Here is a 26,812-nt window from a genome sequence, read left to right on the forward strand (position 1 = left end):
GGGTCAGAGCATCAACAGGTGCATTGACAATGGCCAGGGTAGAGATGAGGGCATCCTTTGACTCAAGAAACCGCTCCAACATATAAAATGTTGAATTCCACCTTATAGTGTAGTCTTGTTCAGGCCTCAGCTCAGGCATCCCCATCTGGCGTTGTGTAGACTTAAGTTTTTCAGCACCTACTGTGCTTCTGTAGAAGTATTCCACAGCTGCTTTCACTTTGTCCACAGTGGGCTTCATCACCTTCAGAGCATCTCTTACAATCAAGTCGTTTGTGTGGGCAAGACATGGATGATGGGTCCATTTGAACATTTTCATGGCTTTGGTTATGTTAGCTGCATTGTCGCTAACACAAAAGACCACTTTTCAATCTACTTGCCATTCTCTGGCCACTCTCAACAGTTCCTCTGCCAAGTTCTCTGAGGTGTGTCTGTCACTGAACTCAAAGCAGTCCAGAAGACAGCTAGACATCGAAAAATCTTCAATGATGTGACATGTAACTGACATGTAAGAAGTGGTTACCCTTGATGTCCAGCAGTCAGTGGTAAGGCAAACTGCAGTGGCTTTTTGGACTCTTTCCCACACTGAAGCCTGTGTGCTCTCGTACAGTTGTGGAATAAGTGATTTTGAAAGGGTTTTCCTGCTTGGAATTGTGTACATTGAATTTAGACTATTGCTATAATTTCTAAAACCTCTGTCCACCACGATCAAAAATGTCTGGAAATCGGTGGCAAATCATTTAAAATATTTTTATAAATAGATTTGGCTCTTCTGATATGCGAGCCGGCTCCCAACGTTCACCTACAACAGCCGACTCTTAGAGCCGACTCATTTGCGAACGACCCATCACTAATAATTAGCTGGCTGATAAGCTGAATCAGGTTGGCGCAAAAGCCAACGGGAGGGTAGGTCGCCTGAGGATCTGGATCTCCACCTAGTCCAAGGCGACTTCCTACACAGTGTGAATTATTTCGAGACATTCGGGGGGCAACTCTTTTATGGGCCTAAGTAAAGACGTATTTTAAAGGTAAAAATGTATTACTTTTTAGTATGGCATGAACACAACCAGTCCTGATGTTTTCATCTGATTGTCAAAAACATCCCTTCAAAAAGTAGGCTACCTGCGCACGTTCATATCAAGTCTGAAAAGGGGCTGAAATACGGGATGCAAATACAGCTGTGTCTGTTCTGAGCTCATTGGCTCTGTCAAGTGGGGTGGCAGGTAGCCTAGTGGTTAGAGTGCTGGACCAGTAACTGAAAAGTTGCTCGATCGAATCCCCGAGCTGACAAGGTCAAAATATGTTGTTCTGCCTCTGAAAAAGGCAGTTAACCTGCTGTTTGTAGGCTGTCATTGAAAATATTGAAAATAAGAATTTGTTCTTAACTGACTTGCCTTAAATAAAGGTTCAAAAATACACATTTGGTGTGGGAAACTGATTGCCCAGTTCAATGGTTGCAAGTTTGCTAGTGAAAGTTCAATATAGACAGAGAGAGAGGCTGACAAGCAGAGTCGAGAGATTATTGAAAGAACCTGAACCAACTGTCACTGGTTTGCATTTTGTTGCATTTAGGGGAGCTCATGTCTCATTCACACACTGCTCTGACCCCTTGCTCTTGGGTAGTGTGGGACACGTGACTGTATGATTTTGTGATGAAACTGTCCAAATACTATTGGAGATATGGCCAGGAGTAGCTAATACCAACGATTTTATTTATTTTATTTATTTATTTCACCTTTATTTAACCAGGTAGGCTAGTTGAGAAAAAGTTCTCATTTGCAACTGCGACCTGGCCAAGATAAAGCATAGCAGTGTGAGCATACAACAAAGAGTTACACATGGAGTAAACAATTAACAAGTCAATAACACAGTAGAAAACAAAGGGGGGGTCTATATACAATGTGTGCAAAAGGCATGAGGAGGTAGGCAAATAATTACAATTTTGCAGATTAACACTGGAGTGATAAATGATCAGATGGTCATGTACAGGTAGAGATATTGGTGTGCAGAAGAGCAGAAAAGTAAATAAATAAAAACAGTATGGGGATGAGGTAGGTGAAAAGGGTGGGCTATTTACCAATAGACTATGTACAGCTGCAGCGATCGGTTAGCTGCTCAGATAGCTGATGTTTGAAGTTGGTGAGGGAGATAAAAGTCTCCAACTTCAGCGATTTTTGCAATTCGTTCCAGTCACAGGCAGCAGAGTACTGGAACGAAAGGCGGCCAAATGAGGTGTTGGCTTTAGGGATGATCAGTGAGATACACCTGCTGGAGCGCGTGCTACGGATGGGTGTTGCCATCGTGACCAGTGAGCTGAGATAAGGCGGAGCTTTACCTAGCATAGACTTGTAGATGACCTGGAGCCAGTGGGTCTGGCGACGAATATGTAGCGAGGGCCAGCCGACTAGAGCATACAAGTCGCAGTGGTGGGTGGTATAAGGTGCTTTAGTGACAAAACGGATGGCACTGTGATAGACTGCATCCAGTTTGCTGAGTAGAGTGTTGAAAGCCATTTTGTAGATGACATCGCCGAAGTCGAGGATCGGTAGGATAGTCAGTTTTACTAGGGTAAGCTTGGCGGCGTGAGTGAAGGAGGCTTTGTTGCGGAATAGAAAGCCGACTCTTGATTTGATTTTCGATTGGAGATGTTTGATATGAGTCTGGAAGGAGAGTTTGCAGTCTAGCCAGACACCTAGGTACTTATAGACGTCCACATATTCTAGGTCGGAACCATCCAGGGTGGTGATGCTAGTCGGGCATGCAGGTGCAGGCAGCGACCGGTTGAAAAGCATGCATTTGGTTTTACTAGCGTTTAAGAGCAGTTGGAGGCCACGGAAGGAGTGTTGTATGGCATTGAAGCTTGTTTGGAGGTTAGATAACGATCAAGGTAATATGGACTTACCTATAAAATGTTCCCACTTGTGTTTGTTGAAACTGTCGGGCATTGTGCTATTGTATCTATTTAACTTTAGACAAGCATTGATTTGATTATATTGGCTAGCTTCAGTAGCTAGCTAGCTACAGTAGGTTGGTAGGTTGAGTTGCAATTTCTACTTAATCTGCCTCAATTGTAAATATGTCTGAGGTAATAATAAAAAATAAGTATGTAAGGTGTCAACATTGGGTATAAGGAGTTAGCTAACTACAGTGCCTTCAGAAAGTATTCATACCCCTTGACTTATTACACATTATCTTGTGTTACAGCCTGAATGCAAAATTGATTAAGTATATAACAAATTCTACACACAATACCCCATAATGACAAAAAAACGTATACATTTGTGGAAAATTAAATACAGAAATACCTCATTTATATAAGTATTCACACCCCTGAGTCAATACATGTTAGAATAACCTTTGGCAGTGATCACATCTGTGAGTCTTTCTGGGTAAGTCTCTACGAGCTTTGAACACCTGTATTGTACAATATTTGCACATTATTCTTTTAAAAATTCATCCATCTCTGTCAAGTTGGTTGTTAATCGTGGCTAATCTTTCCATAGATTTTCAAGCCGGTTTAAGTCAAAACTGTAACTAGGCCACTCAGGAACATTCAATGTCATCTTGGTAAGCAACTCCAGTGTATATTTGGCCTTGTGTTTTTGGTTATTGTCCTACTGAAAGGTGAATTTGTCTCCCAGTGTCTGTTGGAAAGCAGACTGAACCAGGTTTTCTCTAGGATTTTGCCTGTGCTTAGCTCTATTCCATTTATTTGTATCCTAAAAACTCCCTAGTCCTTGCCGATGACAACCGTACCCAATACATGATGCAGCCACCCCCATGCTTGAAAAAATGAAGAGTGGTACTCAGTGATGTGCTGTGTTGGATTTGCCCAGACATAACACTTTGTATTCAGAACATCAAGTTAATTTCTTTGCCACATTTTTTCAGTTTTACTTTAGTGCCTTGCTGCAAACAGGATGCTTGTTTTGGAATATTTGTATTCGGTATAGGCTTCCTTCTTTCCACTCTGTCATTTAGGTTAGTATGGTGAGTAACTACAATGTTGTTGATAATCTGTGGATGTTAAATGATCTAACACAGTCATGTCACATGGGATGAACAAACCAATGTTTTGGCTTTTGTTGTCAGGCTAATCTTAAGAAACGATCATAACCTGAGGTATCCTGATTGAAATGATCATCATCATATCATGAGGATGGTCATGCAGTTGTATTGACACGTCACCTATTATGACCCCTTATGGCATCTGTACGTCATGCTTATATCAAAGTCAAGTCCCTTTAACAGTGGATTACGGCCAAGGACATTTTGTAAATGCACACAAAGCCAGCTCCACACATTCATTATCCAACTTTTAATTTTATTTTTATGCATCATATAATTTCAATACGTTAAATCCCCCCTGACATTATAAGGCTTTGGTGCAACACACGATCAAAGGGACATATTTAGACAGCGTGTGTTCTCCAAAGCTTTTAGGAGCCAGTCAAGGGAATTAATGGTAGCCTAAGGCAGGATATGGATAAGCTATCACATTGGGATTTACTTTTGGATTCTAAAATTCAAGTGTTATCAGACTTCCCGGCAAAATACAACACACATTGTCCAACCAGGTTCCAGATGAATTGATCACGGTGGTTACGTCTCAAAAGGCACCCTATCCCTTACATTGTGCCCTTTTTTACCAGATCTATTGTCCCTGGTCAAAAATGGTACACTATGAAGGAAATAGGGGGCCATTTGGAACATACCCAGTGTGACTCAGCATTTTCAACATCATTTTTGCTTCTAATCAACCCGACAGAGCTTTTTCCAAATGGAATGTCTTACAGAAAGGCAGGCTTACAGTATATTTTGCACTGGCGTAGTATCTATGCTATTTCAATTTAATTTAATGCAGTACAATATTTTTTTCCCGGGCGAGTGCGGTATGCTGTGCTGTACTCTGACACTTGAAAAAAAAGTTTGCACCCGTGTTCCTTTGCTAAGACGGTTCATTGCGCATTCACTGTTGCCCCTCACTTGCATGCCTGCTTCACCTGGGACTACTTCAGAGATTCCTGTTTTACTACAGTCAAAAGGCAACAATAGCCACGATGCTGTTCACAACATGACTGCAGTTGTTTATGAACCCATACACACAATACCCCATAATGACAAAGCAAAAACAGGTACATTTTTTTTATTTTTAAATATTACATTTGCATAAGTATTCAGACACTTTACTCAGTACTTTGTGAGTCTTCTTGGGTATGCTGCTACAAGCTTGGCACACTTGTATTTGGGGAGTTTCTCCCATCCTTCTCTGCAGATCCTCTCAAGCTCTGTCAGGTTGGATGGAGAGCGTTGCTGCACAGCTATTTTCAAGTCTCTCCAGACATGTTCGATTGAGTTCAAGTCCGGGATCTGGCTGGGCCGCTCAAGGACATTCAGAGACTTCTCCGAAGCCACTCCTTCATTGTCTTGGCTGTGTGCTTAGGGTCATTGTCCTGTTGGAAGGTGAACCTTAACCCCAGTCTGAGGTCCTGAGTGCTCTGGAGCAGATTTTCATCAAGGATCTCTCTGTACTTTGCTCTGTTCATCTTTGCCTCGATCCTGACTAGTCTCCCAGTCTCTGCTGCTGAAAAATATCCCCACAGTATGATACTACCACCACCATACTTCACCGTAGGGATGGTGCCAGGTTTCCTCCAGACGTGACGCTTGGCATTCAGGCCAAAGAGTTCAATCTTGGTTTCAGCAGACCAGAGAGTCTTGTTTCTCATGATCTGAGAGTCTTTAGGTGCCTTTGGGCAAACTCCAAGCGGGCTGTCATGTGCATTTTACTGAGGAATGGCTTCCGTCGGGCCACTCTACCATAAAGGCTTGATTGGTGGCGTGCTGCAGAGATGGTTGTCCTTCAGGGAGGTTCTTCCATCTCCACAGAGGAACTCTAGAGCTCTGTCAGAGTGACTATCAGGTTCTGTGTCACCTCCCTGACCAATGCCCTTCTTCCCCGATTGCTCAGTTTGGCTGGGTGGTCAGCTCTAGGAAGAGACTTGGTGGTGCAAAACTTCCATTTAAGAATGATGGAGGCCACTGTGTTCTTGGGGACCTTCAATGCTGCAGAATGTTTTTTGTACCCTTCCCCAGATCTGTGCCTCGAAACAATCCTGTCTCGGAGTTCTACGGACAATACCTTCGACCTCATGGCTTGGTTTTTGCTCTGACATGCATAAAAAGACAGGTGTGTGCCTTTCCAAATCATGTCCAATCAATTGAATTTACCACAGTTGGAATCCAATCAAGTTGTAGAACCATCTCAAGGATGATCAATGGAAACAGGATGTACCTGAGCTCAATTTTGAGTCTCATAGCAAAGGGTCTAAATACTTATGTAAATAAGGTATTTCTGTTTTTTGTTTTTAATACATTTACAAACATTTCTTAAGATATGTTTTAGCTTTGTGATAATGGGGTGTTGTGTGTAGATTGCTGAGGATTAAGAAAAATGTAATCCATTTTAGAATAAGGCTGTAATGTAACAAAATGTGGAAAAAGGGGTCTGAAAACTTTCCGAAGGCATTATACTTCCATTCATTCATTTTTTATTGCAATTGTTTTTATTGTTTTTTAAAAGAAGATATACAGATAGAACATAATGTAACAACATAAATAAAGCAACAAGCTACATTGATACTATTCCATGTAACAGCTGTTGGACCCAAAAAATATATACAGTACCAGTCAGAAGATTGGACACACCTACTCATTCAAGGGTTTTTCTTTATCTTTACTATTTTCTACATTGTAGAATAACATTGAAGACATCAAAACTATGAAATAACATAAATGGAATCATGTAGCAACCAAAAAAGTGTTACATTTTATATTCTTCAAAGTAGCCACCTTTTGCCTTGATGACAGTATACAGTGCCTTGCGAAAGTATTCGGCCCCCTTGAACTTTGCGACCTTTTGCCACATTTCAGGCTTCAAACATAAAGATATAAAACTGTATTTTTTTGTGAAGAATCAACAACAAGTGGGACACAATCATGAAGTGGAACGACATTTATTGGATATTTCAAACTTTTTTAACAAATCAAAAACTGAAAAATTGGGCGTGCAAAATTATTCAGCCCCCTTAAGTTAATACTTTGTAGCGCCACCTTTTCCTGCGATTACAGCTGTAAGTCGCTTGGGGTATGTCTCTATCAGTTTTGCACATCGAGAGACTGAAATTATTTCCCATTCCTCCTTGCAAAACAGCTCGAGCTCAGTGAGGTTGGATGGAGAGCATTTGTGAACAGCAGTTTTCAGTTCTTTCCACAGATTCTCGATTGGATTCAGGTCTGGACTTTGACTTGGCCATTCTAACACCTGGATATGTTTATTGCGAGGTTGTAAGTAACAAGAACATTTCCCACGACATAGACATCTGATATTGGCAGAAAACTTTAATTTTTGTTAATCTAACTGCACTGTCCAATTTACAGTATATATTACAGTGAAAGAATACCATGTTATTGTTTGAGGAGAGTGCACAGTTTTGAACATGAAAAGTTATTTAAAAACAAATTAGGCACATTTGGGCAGTCTTGATACAACATTTTTAACAGAAATACAATTGTTCATTGGATTGTCTAAAACTTTGCACATACACTGCCAAACTCTAAATTGCAGCTGGGCTGGAATAATAGATTATGGCCTTTCTCTTGCATTTCAAAGATCTATTGTGTCATATTCTCCTACATTCCTTTCACATTTCCACAAACTTCAAAGTGTTTCCTTTCAAATGGTACCAATAATATGCATATCCTTGCTTCAGGGCCTGAGCTACAGGCAGTTAGATTTGGGTATGTCATTTTAGGAGAAAATTTAGAAAAAAAGGGGCGGAACCGTAAGAGTTTTACAAATCAACAAAAGTAATGTCCATGCAGCTGGATGGACCGGTTCAGTCCTTAAACTGGCAAGCAAAACTAGCCTCCAGATAGCCACATGGTTTGTAGGGCTAGCATTTTTCTCTCTTGAAAAGAGAGAAAGGAATTACTGTTGTTTTCGATCTTCACTTGCATGTCAAATTCTTCAGAATTAAATCCTTAGTGGTGGTTCTGAGAAGCTTTTAAAGAACACCATCTGGGGTTGTTATCTTCAAATCCGCAGGGTACCACAGGCCATAACGGATTCCCTCACAGCCCCTGAGCATGGCCCTCACCTCCCTGAAGGCAGCTCTCTGCTTGGTAACCGCCTGAGTGTAGTCAGGGTAGATTCAGGTCTGGTCTTTAAGCAGGATATCACCGGTTGGCCTCGGCTGCTTTGCAGAGAGGCTTGCTCCTTTCTGTTGGTAGAAGTGGCCTCTTATCACGAGAGCGATGTGTGCTGTCTAGCAGCGGGGGTTTGTCAAGGCTGAGTGTCAGCTGTAGCATCTCTGCGATTAACTCTGTAGTGCACTTGCCATCCTCCTGTCTATCTCTCACACCCGTCATGCATACATTTAAATGATGGAATGTAGACTCCAAATGTAGATTTTTTTTCTATCTAAGTTCCTTGATTTCCTTTTTAATTTGGAGAACATTCTTTTCCAGTATGGTGATTGAGTCAGAGTAGCCATTAGCTGCTGTCTCCAGGCTGGTCATGCGGATGTCCAGTGTCTCATGGTTGAATCTAGCTTGTTCAGATGCAGTTTTCAGCTCCTCTCTCAGCTGGCTAACCTGGTTTTGTAGCTCTGCTGACTGCATCTCTGGCTAATCGTCCAGTTTGTCAATTAATTCCTGCTTCATTTCAATGAATGCCTGCAGAACAGCTTCTTGTCCAGTCACCTCGGCTGTGCATTGTCCAGCCGTTGGTGTAGCCTCATGGTCCTTGGCTAGGCTAGTTGGTCTGTTAGCATTCGGCTGATTCTTGCGGTTGGTGCCTGACATCGTCAACAAAAATGACAAAAACGTGACAGTAAGCCTTAAAATTGAATCTCACGTTTTAGAGTGGTATTTTGATCAAAATTACTATCTGCCCATATGTTTTGGAACAAACTAATCAAATATTTAAACGTTCTGGCGAGGAGCTCAGAAATGTACATCCTCACATGGTGCCGCTCCAAGACCTCCCCATTATTTTTTTCAAATGGTGCTGGGGACCTTCAGCCAAGTCTTGTGAGACCTGTGGGCAATCTATAGCAAAATAAGTCTCACATTTCCACAGACGGGTCATTTTTAGCGTGTAGCCGAAACTGTTTGGATGCTACAGACAGAAGTTGTGAGATCGGCGGTACCAAATTCAGACGAGTCCCAAGACGCTTATGGGGGTCATAGAGCAAAACTGTCACGCCCTGGCCTTAGTATTTTGTGTTTTCTTTATTATTTTGGTCAGGCCAGGGTGTGACATGGGTGATTATGTGTTTGTCTTGTCTAGGGGTTTTTGTAGATTAATGGGGTTGTGTTTAGTAGAGTAGTCTAGGTAAGTCTATGGTTGCCTAGAGTGGTTCTCAATCAGAGGCAGGTGTTTATCGTTGTCTCTGATTGGGAACCATATTTAGGCAGCCATATTCTTTGAGTGTTTCGTGGGTGATTGTTCCTGTCTCTGTGTTTGTTTGCACCAGGAAGGGCTGTTTCGGTTTTTCACCTTACGTAGTTTAGTTTTTTTATTATCATCTTTATTAAAGATATGTATAAAGATAACCACGCTGCATTTTGGGCCTCCTCTCTTTCAACGGAAGAAAACCGTAACAAAAACACCATTGTGTTTGTGAGAGACTCATCTTTCCATAGAGGGGTCAAACCATTCGGAATTTTGTGAGAAGACCGATTTTCGGGATGTCTCAGGGTTGGACAAACACCGCTCTAGCTCAATTCGCGGCATTTTCGCAGACGCAGGCGGTGATTCCACTTTCTGCGGTGGCGGTGTTTATGTTGACAGTTGGGACACTTCGGCTATGAACAGAGCGTGACCCAGCAGGATAAGTCCATTCATTATTGTGTCATTGTAACGATTGTCTTTGGGTGAAAGAGAGGAGGACCAAAATGCAGCGTGATGATTATCCACATTTAATAGGATACTTAATGAACAAAAACAACAAACCGGAAAAAATGAACGACGACGAAACAGTCCCGTAAAGTGAACACTAACACTGGAAACAGGAACAATCACCCACAAAATACCCACAGAATATGGCTGCCTAAATATGGTTCCCAATCAGAGACAACGATAGACAGCTGCCTCTAATTGAGAACCAATCTAGGCAACCATAGACGTACAAAAACACCTAGATAGGGAAACACACCCATAAACATACAAGACAAAAACACATACATCACCCATGTCACACCCTGACCTAACCAAAATAACAAAGAAAACAAAGAATATTAAGGTCAGGGTGTGACAGTCATCTAGCATTGGCAGAGGAACACGCCCTCCATCTGTAGATAATTGCCAACAAACTTTGTGCTTTCCGACAGTCTGTAAGAGAGATTGTAACATGAATGATTTACCGTTGCAGCAGGACAGGCTATTTGAAAAGTAACTTATTAACAAATGCATCTGCAGATACATATACCGAACACATATACAGTATGTCTATCCTACACCCAGTGGCCAGTTTATTAGGCACAACAGTGTCTACCAAGAATGGTCCGATAAACAAAAAACATCCAGTTCTGTGGGCAAAAACAGCTTTTTGATGAGAGAGGTCGAAGGACAATGGCAAAAATCGTGCAAGCTAACAGACGGGCCACAAACAGGCAAACAGTGGTGTGAAGAACGACATCTCAGAACGCTTAACTTGCCGGCCTTGTCACAGATGGACTATTGCAGCAGACGACCACACCGGGTTCTACTCCTATTAGCTAAAAACAAGTAGAAATGGCTCTAGTGGGCACGCAATCACCAACACTGGATAATTGAGGAGTGGGAGAAAAAAAATCTGGTTCGATGGAAGAGTCAGGATTTGGCAGAAGCAGCATGAGTCCATGGCCCCATCCTGCCTGGTGTCAACGGTACAGGCTGGTGGCGGTGGTGTAATGGTGTGGGGATGTTTTCCTGGCACACGTTAAGTCCCCTGATTTGTTTATGAATCCTATGTTGGATGTCTCCACAAATCCAATGTACAACAATTCACACAACAGGAAATGCTCCTCTCTCTCTCTCTCTCTCTCTCTCACACTGTTGTGTGTGTAAATGGGTATTCACAGTGTGACGCCTTGACGAGTTCATTTGCTTTAAATTTACAACTGAAAGGAATTTAAGTAAAATGAAAAATAAAGCAAGTGGAGCACTGTGTGTCGGATGATAAATGTTCAGTATTTTTCTCCCACCTACTACTTAGGATAGCGAACGGCAAGGACAGTATACAATGCTTTTCTAAGAAACGACTCACTATGGATGTACCTATTGTACTGAATCATCTATAGGCAATAGCTCTACAGACAACAATCCCCTCTATAGACAACCAATTATTGTGTACATTAACTTTAAACAATCTGCATAAGACTTCATTTATAATGCATTGTAATGCAGTTATAACGCATTGTAAGTATGTTATCATTTTTATTCTGTTTTATAACAGCCATGTTGAGTTAGTTGAAAAGACTCATATGTGCTTATACAGTGGGGAGAACAAGTTTTTGACACACTGCCGATTTTGCAGGTATTCCTACTTAAAAAGCATGTAGAGGTCTGTAATTTTTATCATAGGTACACTTCAAATGTGAGAGACGGAATCTAAAATAAAAATCCAGAAAATCACATTGTATGATTTTTAAGTAATAAATTTGCATTTTATTGCATGACATAAGTATTTGATCACCTACCAACCAGTAAGAATTCCGGCTCTCACAGACCTGTTCGTTTTTCTTTAGTGTTCTCCACTCATTACCTGTTTGAACTTGTTACCTGTATAAAAGACACCTGTCCACACACTCAATCAAACAGACTCACGATACATGGCCCCATCCATCCTCCCCTCAATACGGTGCAGTCGTCCTGTCCCCTTTGCAGAAAAGCATCCCCCAAAGAATGATGTTTCCACCTCCATGCTTCACAGTTAGGATGGTGTTCTTAGGGTTGTACTCATCCTTCTAATCAAGATGATTTAGTAGGACACGGACACAGCGAAGACTAGAGACGAAGGGCCTATTCAGATGATTCTTTCTGATTCTGGTGAGGCATATATCCTTTAGTGGTTCACACCTATGTTTTCACGTGTCACTTTTTATAGCTGTCTTTATTTCTACTTCACTTTATTTGTTTTACCTCTTTGTTCTTCTCATCCTTCATTTTCTATTCCTTTGAAGTTGTATTCCCTCTGTCTTGAAAATAAACTGTGCACCCCTGCCCATTCTATGTCAAATGTATGTATCTGGATTTAAATGTAAAGAAATCGATTTAGAAGTAAAAACCACTTCGGAGATTCAGGGCCTGCATTTACAAAAATGTATGAGGGCTCATCTACTTTTCACCCTGTCCATGGAATGTTGTTAATTGTGCTCTAAAAGACCAAACTGATCTTAAGTCAGCACTTCTACTCTGAGACACTTTAGGAATATGGTCCCAGATTTCTTATAGCCGAGTCAATGTGGCAACAGTGTGACACATAGAGTAAGACCACTCTTTCCTCAGGACGGTTGTGTTATTCACAGGCCGCCTAATTATTGTGGCCGCATCTTGTGTGTGTGTGTGTGTGTGTGGGTGTGTGTGTGTATGTGTGTGTGGGTGGATGCTGCGCCTCAGCCACAGACAGGGAGGAACAGGAGGTGCTAACACATGACTGGCCCTCATCTACATCTAATGTCCTTGCTATCCACTGCATATTCATTCAAGTGGCATACTGTATGATTCTGGAGTAGGTTCATTTCCAAACCAAATTTCAATCACGAGGCAACTGTTTTCAGTGTGCTACATCTGTGGATGTGCCATTATGTTGCCAGATTTGAAAACAAATAAATGTGTAGCTTAATATTCATAGAAAAGGGATAACTCATGCAAAAAAAGTATTAAAAGAGAACAATTACATACTTTGTTTTATTCATCTTGATGAGTTGCGGGGGCACAGAATGCAAATAGTCCGGGTAACCATTTGGTTACCTGTTCAGGAGTCTTATGGCTCGGGGGTAAAAATAGTTGAGAAGCCTTTTTGTCCTAGATTTGGCACTCCGGTACCGCTTGCCATGCGGTAGTAGAGAGAACAGTCTATGACTGGGGTGGCTGCGGTCTTTGACAACTTTTAGAGTGTTTTCTATCCAAATCTACTAATTTTATGCATATTCCAGTTTTTATGGCTGAGTAGCAGGCAGATTAATTTGGGCATGCTTTTCATCCAAAATTCCCAATACTGCCCCCTACCCCTAAGAAGTTAAGAAAAAATACCTAAAAAAATATATAATTAAAGTAACAAATAATTCAAGAGCAGCAGTAAAATAACAATAGCGAGACTATATACAGAGGGTACCGGTACAGTCAATGTGCGGGGGCACCGGTTAGTCGAGGTAATTGAGATAATATGCCTTCCTCTGACACCGCCTGGTGTAGAGGTCCTGGATGGCAGCTTTGCCCCAATGATGCACTGTGCCGTACGCACTACCCTCTGAAGTGCCTTGCGGTCGGAGGCCGAGCAGTTGCCATACCAGGCAGTGATGCAACCGGTCAGGATGCTCTCGATGTTGCAGCTGTAGAACCTTTTGAGGATCTCAGGATCCATGCCAAATCTTTTTAGTTTCCTGAGGGGGAATAGGCGTTTGTCATGCCCTCTTCACGACTGTCTTGGTGTGTTTGGACCAATCTAGTTTGTTGTTGATGTGGACACCAAGGAATTTGAAGCTCTCAACATGCTCCACTACAGCCCCCTTGATGAGAATGGGGACGTGCTCGGTGCTCCTTCTCCTGTATTCCACAATCATCTCCTTAGTCTTGATCACATTGAGGGAGAGGTTGTTGTCCTTGCACCACACTGTCAGGTGTCTGACCTCCCCCCTATAGGCTGTCTCGTGCAATGCCGTCGGGGATACGCCCACAATGTATTTTGTTTACATTTTTTTTCTTCACTTTTTCAAACAGTACATTTATATTTTCCAACGGGTCTATACATTTGGGTGAGGTTTTTTTCTTGCCTGAGTAGCCTCCTTTCACTGCCAAAAATACAATTAAACAATCTAGTGTTCAGCGAAATAACAACACAATGTTAAATACAGGTAGCCTAGTCAAAAAATTAACATCCAATCACATTAACCGTTACTCTCTCATGGGAAACCTTCACTCTTGCACAGACAAATAGAAACCAAACATGACAATTTGAAAGATAAGCCACGGGAGTTTTTTGAGCGAGAACAAAGACGACTTTCGAGTAGTAAGACTAGTATAAAAGCAACAGATACCATTAATAAGAAGGGGCTAGAAGCATCTTATATGGTGAGCTACCGAGTGGCAAGGACAGGCAAGCCCCATACTATTGTGGAGGACTTCATTCTTCCTGCTGCAGCGGATATGGCTGGGACAATGCTGGGGGAAAAGGCCCATCAAAGGACTCCATCAAACAACACTGTTTCATGACGCATCAGTAACATGACAGGAGATATTTTGAAACAATTAGCTTCGCATACAAGCCAGTGAATTAAATGCTTTACTGCTGAATGAATCAACAGAGGTAGCGGGCCTTGCACAGCTCCTGGTATATGTCCGTTATGTTTATGGGGGGGTCAATTAAGGAAGACATTCTCTTCTGCAAAACACTGGAAACCAGTACTGGACAGCTTTGTGACATCAAATGGACTTTGGTGGTCAAGATGTGTTGGTATCTGTTCTGATGGCGCAAAAAGTACAGTTAACCAGCATGGCTACCACAGCATTCTGCAGCGATTCACCATCCCATCTGGTTTGCCCTTAGTGGGACTATCTTTTTGTTTTTCAACAGGGGCCTCATTTATAAATTGGACTTGAGATCAATTTGGATCTTAACCCTCCTGTTGTGTTCCCGTCGAATTGGAACCATTTACAAGTTTTCTCTCTGAAAAATGTAGTTCATTTAATCTGATTGTCATAAGGTTCCATGACTTTGTCCACACAGGGTATCTGAACACACAAAATACATTTTGATCATTTTGATTACATTTTGGGTGTATTATTTAACTTTTGTACACCTGTGGTGTTCCCAGTCAAAAATGACTGGTCATTAGAAATGAATGGGTGAGACTACAATTAGTGCATACAATTAAGTTCAGGCACATGACCATTCATCCGATGAATACACTTCCTCTCCCAGACCCACACATGCATGTGTGTTTGAGCATACACACCCACACACACCTCACTCCCCTTCTTGGCTTCCATGGCAACCCCCACGGGAACCACCAGTTGGCATTCTCACAAACATTCACAACATTATAGAACTTTATAGAACTTTTCTCGCAGCTCTGGTATATAAAGCTTCTTTGAGGCCTTGCTCAAAATTCATTCTGTGGCTGCACAATTACCAAACTATATACTGTATGTGAGGCTCTTGATCATATCTTTGATCATGACACTGGTGAGGTGGAGAGAGGCCATGTAACTGACAGTGAAGATGCATTAGAGGAGAAAGTGTCAGAAGTTGAAGACAACACAGAATTATGATCCAGATCAAAAGACAACCGATGTGGAACAATCCAGTGATGAGGAAGAGGGCCTTGCTGAGGGCCTTGCTTGAACATTCTGTTCAAAGAATGTGACATTTTTTCTGGCCTTCATCCCCACCTGAGAGGAGAGGTCGGCTGTCGGCTGAAAATGTTATCAGGATGACCCCATACGCCATATCCCGGATTGATGACATAAAATCATTTTCTATTTCCAGATTGTTTTAGCTGCACCATAAAAATAAAACATGTTGTTGTTCGGTGAAATGCTCATTGAACTTGTGAACAATATGGAGTCAATTCTATTCATTTGAATATGTAAATATTAACTTTAGATGTGATAAATTAAAACAACGCTTTGATGCAATTTTTTTAACGTTACTATTGTATGGTCTTTGGCTATGCCGGATTAAGTGATATGACATGCTATTCTATAAAATAATTTATCCGTAATTAATATTACCTGATTGAGCTAATCATGTAAATGTAATTAACTAGAGTGTCAGGGCACCACAAAATAATATTTATAGAGCTGTTATCTTCCTGAATAAACTCTTAAAGACCTAGTAATATTTTACATCAATAGCAGTCAATATTAATCGTCACCTTAATTCAGTCTCATCTGAAAGTTGTAAATTCTTGGTTATCTTCACGAACCTGGCTAACAAGTTGAATCAGCAATACAAAATTGGGTTTAATTATTTATTTACTAAATACCGAACTAATCACACAGAATTACACATACACATAATTAATCATAACTTGATTACAAATTACGTCATAAAGGAAAACGTCCCTAGCAGGCGGAACAGATATGACAGCTTGTTACACAAAAGAAAAGGGGCTGGGTTTGACTGAAAGAGCGGGAAGACTGAGTAACAAAGGAAGAAGCTGTGATATCGTAAATACAGTATCTTATGCATTCTAAATTACTGCCCATTTGGAAAAGGAAAATGCAATAAATATTTACTCTGAGCTGCGCTTCGGTAGGTTGGTGGTAGATGGAAGGCCGTGTTGCCAAACCGAGTCCTTTGTCCTTTGAAGAATGTCTCTGGTGGTTAAATGGATACGTTGTAGTAACGCCGTTGTGTGATAGACGGGATACTCTGTCTGTTCCTTCCTAACCCTCGTTTGCAGCTGCTGTTGCTAACTCAACGGCTAGGAGGTATCACTTCTGTAGTCAATAAGAGTTCAAAGTTCATACCATTCGCAACCAAAGCACACGCTGATGTTGGCTTCGTTCTGTAGTTATTATCTGAACCATTCTGACATCGGACCGTCGTCCTCACATCCTCGGAACAGAATACTACATGATTCCATGCGTGTTATTTCATAGTTTTGATGTATTCACTATTATTCTACAATGTAGAATACAATTCTACAATTCAGCCATAAGCCTACAGTATGATGGCATTACTGGCCTTTTGGGAATTTGTTATCTGATGCAGAGAATAGCTAAATTCACACATTGTTTACACGTTGAGCTATGTGTTCTCAAGTTAAAATTATACTAGTAGATAATGGATATGAGACCAACCATATTTTGTACATGCCTATTAAGTGCCGACATATACAAGTGTTTAGTGCAAATCCAACCCTTGACAATTAGGTTACAGGAGATGAGAATTACAGGTAACATTTTTAGAGGTTTGTTTTATTTGATTCATTTTTAGCAATGTTGCTTGCAAAATGATTGCAGTTGTTCCCAATGCCGTAACCGGGCTTTGAGTTTTAGGTCCAGAAGAAAAAATGACCCCAGACATTATCACCTTGGCTGCTGTAGGTTCATTTACCTCAGTTGACTGTTCAGTCAGTTGTAATGATGAATTGCACAAAATCATCAACTCTATTTTCTCAAATTACATAGCTTTCACATTTGTATTCCTAGTCATTAGCAATCAAGCGCCACACAAACAGATATTAATGGAGCACACAGATGATCGTATTATCACATTCACATGAATTATTTGAATATTACGTACGATTCTGTAACAATATCAGTGATGTAGTGGTAGAAAAGGTGGGTAATAGGTAAACTATAAACTCCAGTGGGTGTTTTAGGTAAGATGAACAACCACCAATATAAACAAAAACGTATTTTTAACTGAATTTTTATGTATGCCTAGGCCTGTAGGGAAGGTGATGTTCATATTGAAAAAAACATGTTTGTTCCTAACTCGTTTGATAAGATTAGTACAGATTTTCTCAGGGGACCCCACATGGGGCCCGACCCCAAATTTGGGAACCGCTGCACTAACCTCTCTCTCTGCTTGCTTCCTCTCGCTCTGTCTCCTCTGCTTCTCCTGCATGCATTGCAGCCTGCCTCAGCCTCACCACTGAGCGCCACATCACTGTCCGTCTCAGTCGCCTACTCTCTGTAAAGCAAAGTTATGAGAATTTAGTAGCCTATTATCTGCTCCTGCTGAGGTAGGCTCTGTTTAATGTTAGCTTCTTACGTCATTCTTCTGGCTGGCTAAGTAATACTAGCAAGAGCCCTTGAACATTACTGCAATAGAAGTCTCTGCAGACTACCCACCTGACTGACTGTAGGTATCTATAAGTGGCTATTTACCAGGTGGTGGATTAGTCGTTTGAGAGTGGTGAATGTGCTGCTAAGAAGGCAAATTCGGGAGGCAAATCCACTGGACGCAGGCTATTTATTTACTCATTTAAATGTAACCTTTATTTAACTTGGCAAGTCAGTTAAGAACACATTCTTATTTACAAACAACGAACAAACCACTATTCAGGATTGCACTCGTTCGCAAAGAGACAGGCGTGATTAGAATTCAGTCAGATCAAGAATATAAGCGTTCCGAGCTTTGAGAAACGCTGGGAGCAATATTTAGATTGCCTTTATTGTGTACAAAATATATATTTTTGATTATTATTATAAAAAAGATGTATTAGATTTTTTTTTACAGAGGTCCGGACCTTGGTGCCCTCATATATAGCTATGGCCCTGGTTGTTCCCATAGATAGAGCAACCATGTAGGCTACTGTCTATGTGTCACTGACCTTTGATAAGCAAGTAACTGGTAGGGTTGCACATTTTGGGGAATATTCAGAGGTGGAAACTTGCAGTGAGAATTAACGGGAATATATGGGAATATATGGGAATTAATGGAAATATCTGCAAATTAATATTAATGCCATTTAAATATAGATATTTTTTTGCATTGGATATACAGTGGGGAGAACAAGTATTTGATACACTGACGATTTTGCAGGTTTTCCTACTTACAAAGCATTTGTAAATCACATTGTATGATTTTTAAGTAATTCATTTGCATTTTATTGCATGACATAAGTATTTGATCACCTACCAACCAGTAAGAATTCCGGCTCTCACAGACCTGTTAGTTTTTCTTTAAGAATCCCTCCTGTTCTCCACTCATTACCTGTATTAACTGCACCTGTATGAACTCGTTACCTGTATAAAAGACACCTGTCCACACACTCAATCAAACAGACTCCAACCTCTCCACAATGGCCAAGACCAGGGAGATGTGTAAGGACATCGGGATAAAATTGAAGACCTGCACAAGGCTAGGATGGGCTACAGGACAATAGGCAAGCAGAAAATGGAAGAAGTTCAAGATGACGGTCAATCACCCTCGGTCTGGGGCTCCATGCAAGATCTCACCTCGTGGGGCATCAATGATCATGAGGAAGGTTAGGGATCTACACGGCAGGACCTGGTCAATGACCTGAAGAGAGCTGGGACCACAGTCTCAAAGAAAACCATTAGTAACCCAATATGCCTTCATGGATTAAAATCCTGCAGCGCACGCAAGGTCCCCCTGCTCAAGCCAGCGCATGTCCAGGCCCGTCTGAAGTTTGCCAATGACCATCTGGATGATCCAGAGGAGGAATGGGAGAAGGTCATGTGGTCTGATGAGACAAAAATAGAGCTTTTTGGTCTAAACTCCACTCGCCGTGTTTGGAGGAAGAAGAAGGATGAGTACAACTCTAAGAACACCATCGCAACCGTGATGCATGGGGGTGGAAACATCATTCTTTGGGGATGCTTTTCTGCAAAGGGGACAGGATGACTGCACCATATTGAGGGGAGGATGGATGGGGCCATGTATCGCGAGATCTTGGCCAACAACCTCCTTCCCTCAGAGCATTGAAGATGGGTCGTGGCTGGGTCTTCCAGCATGACAACGACCCGAAACACACAGCCAGGGCAACTAAGGAGTGGCTCCGTAAGAAGCATCTCAAGGTCTTGGAATGACCTAGCCAGTCTCCAGACCTGAACCCAATAGAAAATCTTTGGAGGGTGCTGAAAGTCCGTATTGCCCAGCGACAGCCCCGAAACCTGAAGGATCTGGAGAAGGTCTGTATGGAGGAGTAGGCCAAAATCCCTGCTGCAGTGTGTGCAAACCTGGTCAAGAACTACAGGAAACGTATCTCTGTAATTGCAAACAAAGTTTTCTGTACCAAAGATGAGTTTCTGCTTTTCTGATGTATCAAATACTTATGTCATATAATAAAATGCTAATTAATTACTTAAAAATCATACAATGTGATTTTCTGGATTTTTGTTTTAGATTCCGTCTCTCACAGTTGAAGTGTACCTATGATAAAAATTACAGACCTCTACATGCTTTGTAAGTAGGAAAACCTGCAAAATCGGGAGTGTATCAAATACTTGTTCTCCCCACTTTATTTACCTTATCATAAGTATACATAAATCCTTACAACAGAAAAAAATTATCCATCGCATCTCCCAAAAACGTTTTCAACATAAAATGATAGTCTAGAAACTAAAGCTTCGGTTGTCTTCCTCTCAGGCTTCCATGTCTTCTCCCTGGACCTATTCAATGTCCTCTGAGGCCTCACCTTCACTGTCACTTTCCAAACTTGTTGAGGATGGCTTGTTGTCAGGCTCAAAAAGCCTCAAATTTGCCAGGATGGTCACCAATTTTGTAACCCTTGTATTGGTCAGCTTGTTGCGTGCTTTGGTGTGTGTGTTCCCAAACAAGGACCAGTTGCGCTCTGAGGCGGCTGATGTTGGTGGGATTTGGAGGATGATGAGGCAACAGGGGAAAGAGCCTCAGATCCACAAAGTACCTTCCACCAGGTGGCTGATGAGATATGTTGGCACGACTGCCATATTGCATCTCCATCCCAAAGCCCTTGCTTGGAAGGGTACTACGCCAGAATGCCAAGAACCTTGCCCTCAACCAGGCCAAGGTGGAGAGGCACAGTAGTGATGACACCATAGGCCTTGTTGATCTCTGCACCAGACAGGATGCTCTTGCCAGCATACTTGGGGTCCAACATGTACGCTGCGGCGTGTATGGGCTACAGGCAGAAGTCTTCACGCTTTTTGATGTATTTCAGAACTGCATTTTCCTCTGCTTGGAGCAACAGTGAAGTGGGCAGGGCAGTACAGATTTCTTCTCTTACATCTGCAAGCAGAGTCTGAACATCAGACAGGATGGCATTGTCTCCCTCAATCCGTGCAATGGCTACTGCTATAGGTTTCAGGAGTTTCAGGCTGCTTACCACTCTCTCCCAAAATACATCATCCAGGAGGATCCTCTTGATGGGGCTGTCCATATCGGCAGATTGTGATATGGCCATTTCTTGGAGAGACTCCTTCCCCTCCAGGAGACTGTCAAACATGATGACAACACCACCCCAATGGGTGTTGCTGGGCAGCTTCAATGTGGCGCTCTTATTCTTCTCACTTTGCTTGGTGAGGTAGTTTGCTGCTATAACTTGATGACCCTTCACATACCTAACCATTTCCTTGGCTCTCTTGTAGAGTGTATCCATTTTTTTCAGTGCCATGATGTCCTTGAGGAACAGATTCAATGCATGAGCAGCACAGCCAATGGGTGTGATGTGAGGGTAGGACTCCTTCACTTTAGACCAAGCAGCCTTCATGTTCACAGCATTGTCTGTCACCAGTGCAAATACCTTATGTGGTCCAAGGTCATTGATGACTGCCTTCAGCTCATCTGCAATGTAGAGACTGGTGTGTCTGTTGTCCCTTGTGTCTGTGCTCTTGTAGAATACTGGTTGAGGGGTAGAGATGATGTAGTTAATTATTCCTTGCCCACGAACATTCGATCACCCATCAGAGATGATTGCAATACAGTCTGCTTTCTCTATGATTTGCTTGACCTTCACTTGAACTCTGTTGAACTCTGCATCCAGCAAATGAGTAGATAAAGCATGTCTGGTTGGAGGGGTATATGCTGGGCAAAGAACATTCAGAAATCTCTTCCAATACACATTGCCTGTGAGCATCAGAGGTGAACCAGTTGCATACACAGCTCAAGCAAGGCATTCATCAGCATTTCTCTGACTATGTTCCTCCAGTCAAAAACATTTTGATTCCAGGAGGACCATGAGCTGTTGCTATTGATAAGGTGTCTGATTCATAATGTTCACCTCGAATAGAAGTAGAAGGACGTTTGTCAGAGGTTGCTTGTTGTGAGCGCTAAGGGAACTTTATCCACTTGGCCAGATGAATCTGCATCTTTGTTGCATTCTTCACATATGATTTGGCACAGTATTTGCAAATGTATGTAGCTTTTCCTTCTACATTAGCTGCAGTGAAATGTCTCCACACATCAGATAGTGCCTGTGTCATTTTTCTGTAAAGTGTTAAAAAAACGAAATACAATTCCATGTACAGATACATAGTTAAGTAGTTAGATTAAACAACTCCTTTGTAAGATAAATGTTTTAAAATTAAACATGTGAATTAACACTCCTCAGTCATTGTAGCAAAATCAAACTAGCAGAAATTAGAAGAGTTAGAAATAATTTAAACACACTTTGAGGTAGGCTACTATTTACTAGTTAACAAAAAATAATATATGTTATAAAATATATTCACCCCACTCAGTATTGTAATCAAAACTTACCAGAAAGCATGTAATCCTTGGCTCAGACAGTGTAGTAGTGTGGGCTCAACAGCGTCTCATTAGTGTGCAAGATCTTGAGAATCAGCTGTACATGTGATGGGAGAGTGCACTGTCAATGTTATAAGCTAACTTCTTTTGATGAATTTAAGCAAAATTCCCCAAAATTCCCGGGCTTAACTTCCCATGGAAAAGTTTCCGACCCTTTGCAACCCTAGTAACTGGGCTAACATAGTGAACCGTTTAGGTCAATAATATGCTGTTGCCTTTATAATCGTGAGAGAAATTGAAGTAGCTAGCTACTTTTTGTCCCTCATGCTATCCTTTACAGCCAAATATCACTTCAGAAACGTCAAGATTAAAAAATATATATATACATGTGTATATATATATATATATATATATATATATATATATATATATATATATATATATATATATATATATATATATATATATATTGATATGGCTGGCATTGTGGACCATTTCTCCCCTCTTGCTGCAGCTTTAACGCATCTAGAAATAACAGAGAAAGGCTGTGAAAAACAGAGTGCTGCGAATGTTCTAACATGTTTTGTCAATAGTGCTTTTTTGTTTTGTTAAAAATAAATTGTCCTGGTGCACTGTTGCTCCTACGGCACTAATCTGGTTAGCATGCACCTTTTGGAGCTCTGCCCAAACAAGGCATTTGATTGGTTTGACGTGTTGCGAGGTGTCACTGATTTACACTGGGTTCCGACCCCTCTTTAACTGATTTCTGCCATGGAACTTCCCCAGGCTTCCCTTTTTTGGTTTGCAATGAGGCTACCCCAACCTTAACACTAAACCCCTAACCCTAACCCTAAAACTAAACCTAACCCTTAACCCTGAAGCTAATTCTAACCCTAATTGTAACCCAAACCCTAAACCTAACCATTAAGCCTAAAATAGCCTTTTTTTTCTTGTGGGGACCGGAAAAATGTCTCCACTTGTCAGATTTGTCCTTTTCACTATCCTTGTGATGACTTCTGGTACACACATACACACACACACTACAAAAGATATGATACAAAGTATATGATGCCACCAAAGGTATGCTCACAGAATTAACAGAACTATGGGGCGGTTTCCTGGACACATATTAAACCTTATCATGGACTAAAAAGCGTTTTCAATATTCTCCATTGAGTTTGCTTTTTAGTTGAAGACCAGGATTAATCTGTGTCCCGGAAACGTGTCCCTATTTGTATTGTATTTCTTTGGGCCGGTTTCCCTGACACAGATTAAGACTAGTCATGGACTAAAAAGCACTTTGAATGGAGAATCTCCATTGAACATGCTTAATCTGTGTGCGGTAAACCGGCCCTACAAGTTTGCCCTCAATACATCTCCAATAGCCTCTCTCCATATACCATACATACGACACAATGACCACACCGCATCTGAGCATGAAGTACTTGACAATGATTTCAACAGCGACACACTCAAACTAATTTCACTGTCAAGGAGAGACGAGGGCTTTTGTCAAGCTCTTTCCCAGCCATATTCATTTCTATGCAAATGGTGTTGCTTCTTTTTATGTCATATCACCGTGTCTTACAAACCGTTATTCATGAGGTTAAAATTAATCGTTTTTCTTGGCAAGAAGTCTTGACAATATGGAAAGAAAGTGCTGTGCTCGATGTGAGCCTGCCATATGCTCTTGAAATGAAGTTTCTAAATGTGTTATCGCTTTCAACTACAGTGGACTTTAAAAGACTTAGTCGAGAGTAATAACCTTTTATTGACAGTACACTCTTAGAAAAAAGGGTTCCAAAAGGGTTCTTCTGCTGTCCCCATGGGAGAACCCTTTGTAGAACACTTTTAGGTTCTAGATATATATATATTTTTTAAATAAGTGCACCAGTAGAAATTCAAAACAGTCGAGTAGGCTGACTGGCCATGGACTTTTATTAAAATTAACATATTGAATTTCTACATGAAAAAGATACTTAATTAACAACAAAAGCACAATGACAACACATCCATATACACATGAATATGCCTGATTCGCTTATTATTATTATCTTCCAAATTAAATAAATTCAACTATGGAAAAATTGGGGGAAAATGAATTACTACGATATATCTATGTTGATACATACATTCTTTAAACAGGTAAAATATCTGGGACAAACTCCTTTAAAAAGACGGGCAACGTAACTCAAACAAACATTACCACGAGAAAACGTAACTATAAAAAGATTGCGTGGCAGGGTGGAACATAAATACCTCCACCACTCAAATCAGAGGGGTGCAACATCAATACCTCCGCCACCCAACAGTAGGAACCATTCAGCATTCATAACACAACATCACAGATTGGTTCCTATCTATGGAAAGACATTCTCTTCAGGCTATGCAGCGAAAATGCAAAGTGACACATTTCAGAGACTCTGTGAAACGTTGGTCTGCATGCATTTTAAACTGCTAGCCCCAGTTGTTCTCTTCAATTATACTGAAGAATAAGTAAGTTAAATCTAGCAAGTCATTAAAAAGCATGCATCATATTGCAGTAACTATAGAATATCTTCATGCTGTTGAAATGCACTATGACTAAACTAGAGTGTCTTTTGATTCAAGCCATGTGATGAATTCTAGCTTTAAAAAAGAATCGCCATTGGCTTTTGCGAATCACTTTCATGTCTGCTGCTTTTTCTTTGCCCCTTTTTTTCAAACAAACAGCACATTACGGTAATGACCAGTCTTAGTCGATGGCAGGGGCGCCATTCACCTTGAGCATGGCTGGGGGTTGGAGAATTTTGCATTTTTCAAACACCTGAAACAGCTTTTTGTGCAATCTAGAGCCATAATCGTTATGCCTAATGCTGTCTGTACCTCCTTAACTGGTGGCTATTTTTTTTTAAAGAAACTAAATATGCTTCTCTGTATCACTTCTAAAATATGGGTAAAAGATTGAAAGGAATCTGAGTCTTATTCAGCACATTTAGTAATTGCATGCTTTTTTAAAGTCTACCAACCTTGCCAGCAGGCATGCCAGTTAAGATAGAGTAGCTAGCTTGTCCAGCTCCTTGGTAGCTACCGTAGTTATGAGTTTGGGAGATTGGGAACCTACCTCGGCTAGCTGAAGCCAACTTCTTAACATTTCTAGGTGACTAGTAGGATTAAAGAGAAAAATATGATGTATATAAAGTACCAGTCCAAAGTTTGGACACACCTACTCATTCAAGGCTTTTTCTTTATTTGTACTATTTTCTACATTGTAGAATAATAGTGAAGACATTAAAACTACGAAATAACACAAATGGAATCATGTAGTAACCAAAAAAGTGTTAAACAAATCAAAATATATGTTACATTTTAGTTTCTTGAAAGTAGCCACCCTTTGCCTTGATGACAGCTTTGTACACTCTTGGCATTCTCTCAACCAGCTTCATTAGGTAGCCACGAGTGTGCAAAGCTGTCATCAAGGCAAAGGGTGGCTACTTTGAAGATTCTAAAATCTAAAATATATTTTGATTTGTTTAACACTTTTTTGGTTACTACATGATTCCATATGTGTTATTCATAGTTTTGATGTCTTCACTATAATTATTCAGTGTAGATAATAGTCAAAACAAAGAAAAACCCTTGAATGAGTAGGTGTGTGCAAACTTTTGACTGGTACATAAGAAAGATGCCGCAAGATGCTGTTTTAATGCAGTGTTCCGTGTCCGGTAGCTTTGAACCGAAACACTTGGATGAAATGTTGAATTTCTTGTCTTGAGGTTGTGTTGTGTGTATGTGGGGGCGGGATACATGGTCTGCTGCTAGTTAGTCAGTCATAATCCACCAGGATGCTACAGGAAAAAAAGAGAGGTTTAATTTGAGTTGGGGAAAAATGGGTAAATAACAATTAAATTCTAAAAGACCTGGGTTCAAATACTTGCTGGGCTTGATTGAGCTTTCCTGGCACATTGGAACCAAAATAATAATTGCAAAAGTCATTGTAAATAAGAATGTGTTCTTAACTGACTTGCATAGTTAAATAAAGGTTAAATAAAAATAGAAAATTGTGGAACCCGGGTCTGCCCCCATAGGGAAGGGATTATCAACTAGATTCAGCAGCGGGGTGTTATTTCTTGAGGTGATGGTCAGGGGGTTGGAACAATTACAAATGATTTGTAGACCATCTGAAACCATTTGTATTGTATTTTACCCCCTTTTTCTCCCCAATTTCGATCTTGTGTCATCGTTGCAACTCCCTAACGGGCTCGGGATAGAAGGTTGAGTCATGCGTCCTCTGAAACATGACGCCCAACTGCGCTTCTTAACACCCGCCCGCTTAACCCGGAAGCCAGCTGCACCAATGTGTCGGAGAAAACACCGTTCAACTGATAACCGGACTCAGCCTGCAGGTGCCTGGCCCGCCA

At 41.0% G+C, this 26,812-nt stretch overlaps 1 protein-coding gene across 4 annotated transcripts in view; it reads right to left on the reverse strand.

The window, feature by feature from the left end:
* Positions 1–24,332: 24,332 nt before the first annotated feature.
* The window catches only part of LOC109897859 (N-terminal EF-hand calcium-binding protein 1-like), a 60,905-nt gene continuing 58,425 nt past the window's right edge, over positions 24,333–26,812 (reverse strand). For 2 of the 4 annotated variants that reach the window (XM_020492603.2, XM_020492515.2), the window contains exon 13: positions 24,333–26,239. In XM_020492603.2, coding sequence (XP_020348192.1) covers positions 26,214–26,239 — 26 coding nt within the window. In that variant the 3' untranslated portion in view covers positions 24,333–26,213. The remainder of the gene's footprint in view (positions 26,240–26,812) is intronic. The other 2 variants (XM_031826985.1, XM_031826991.1) reach the window with 1 other exon arrangement.

The sequence above is a fragment of the Oncorhynchus kisutch genome, linkage group LG1, assembly GCF_002021735.2.
Source record: "Oncorhynchus kisutch isolate 150728-3 linkage group LG1, Okis_V2, whole genome shotgun sequence".
NCBI classification, from domain to species: domain Eukaryota; kingdom Metazoa; phylum Chordata; class Actinopteri; order Salmoniformes; family Salmonidae; genus Oncorhynchus; species Oncorhynchus kisutch.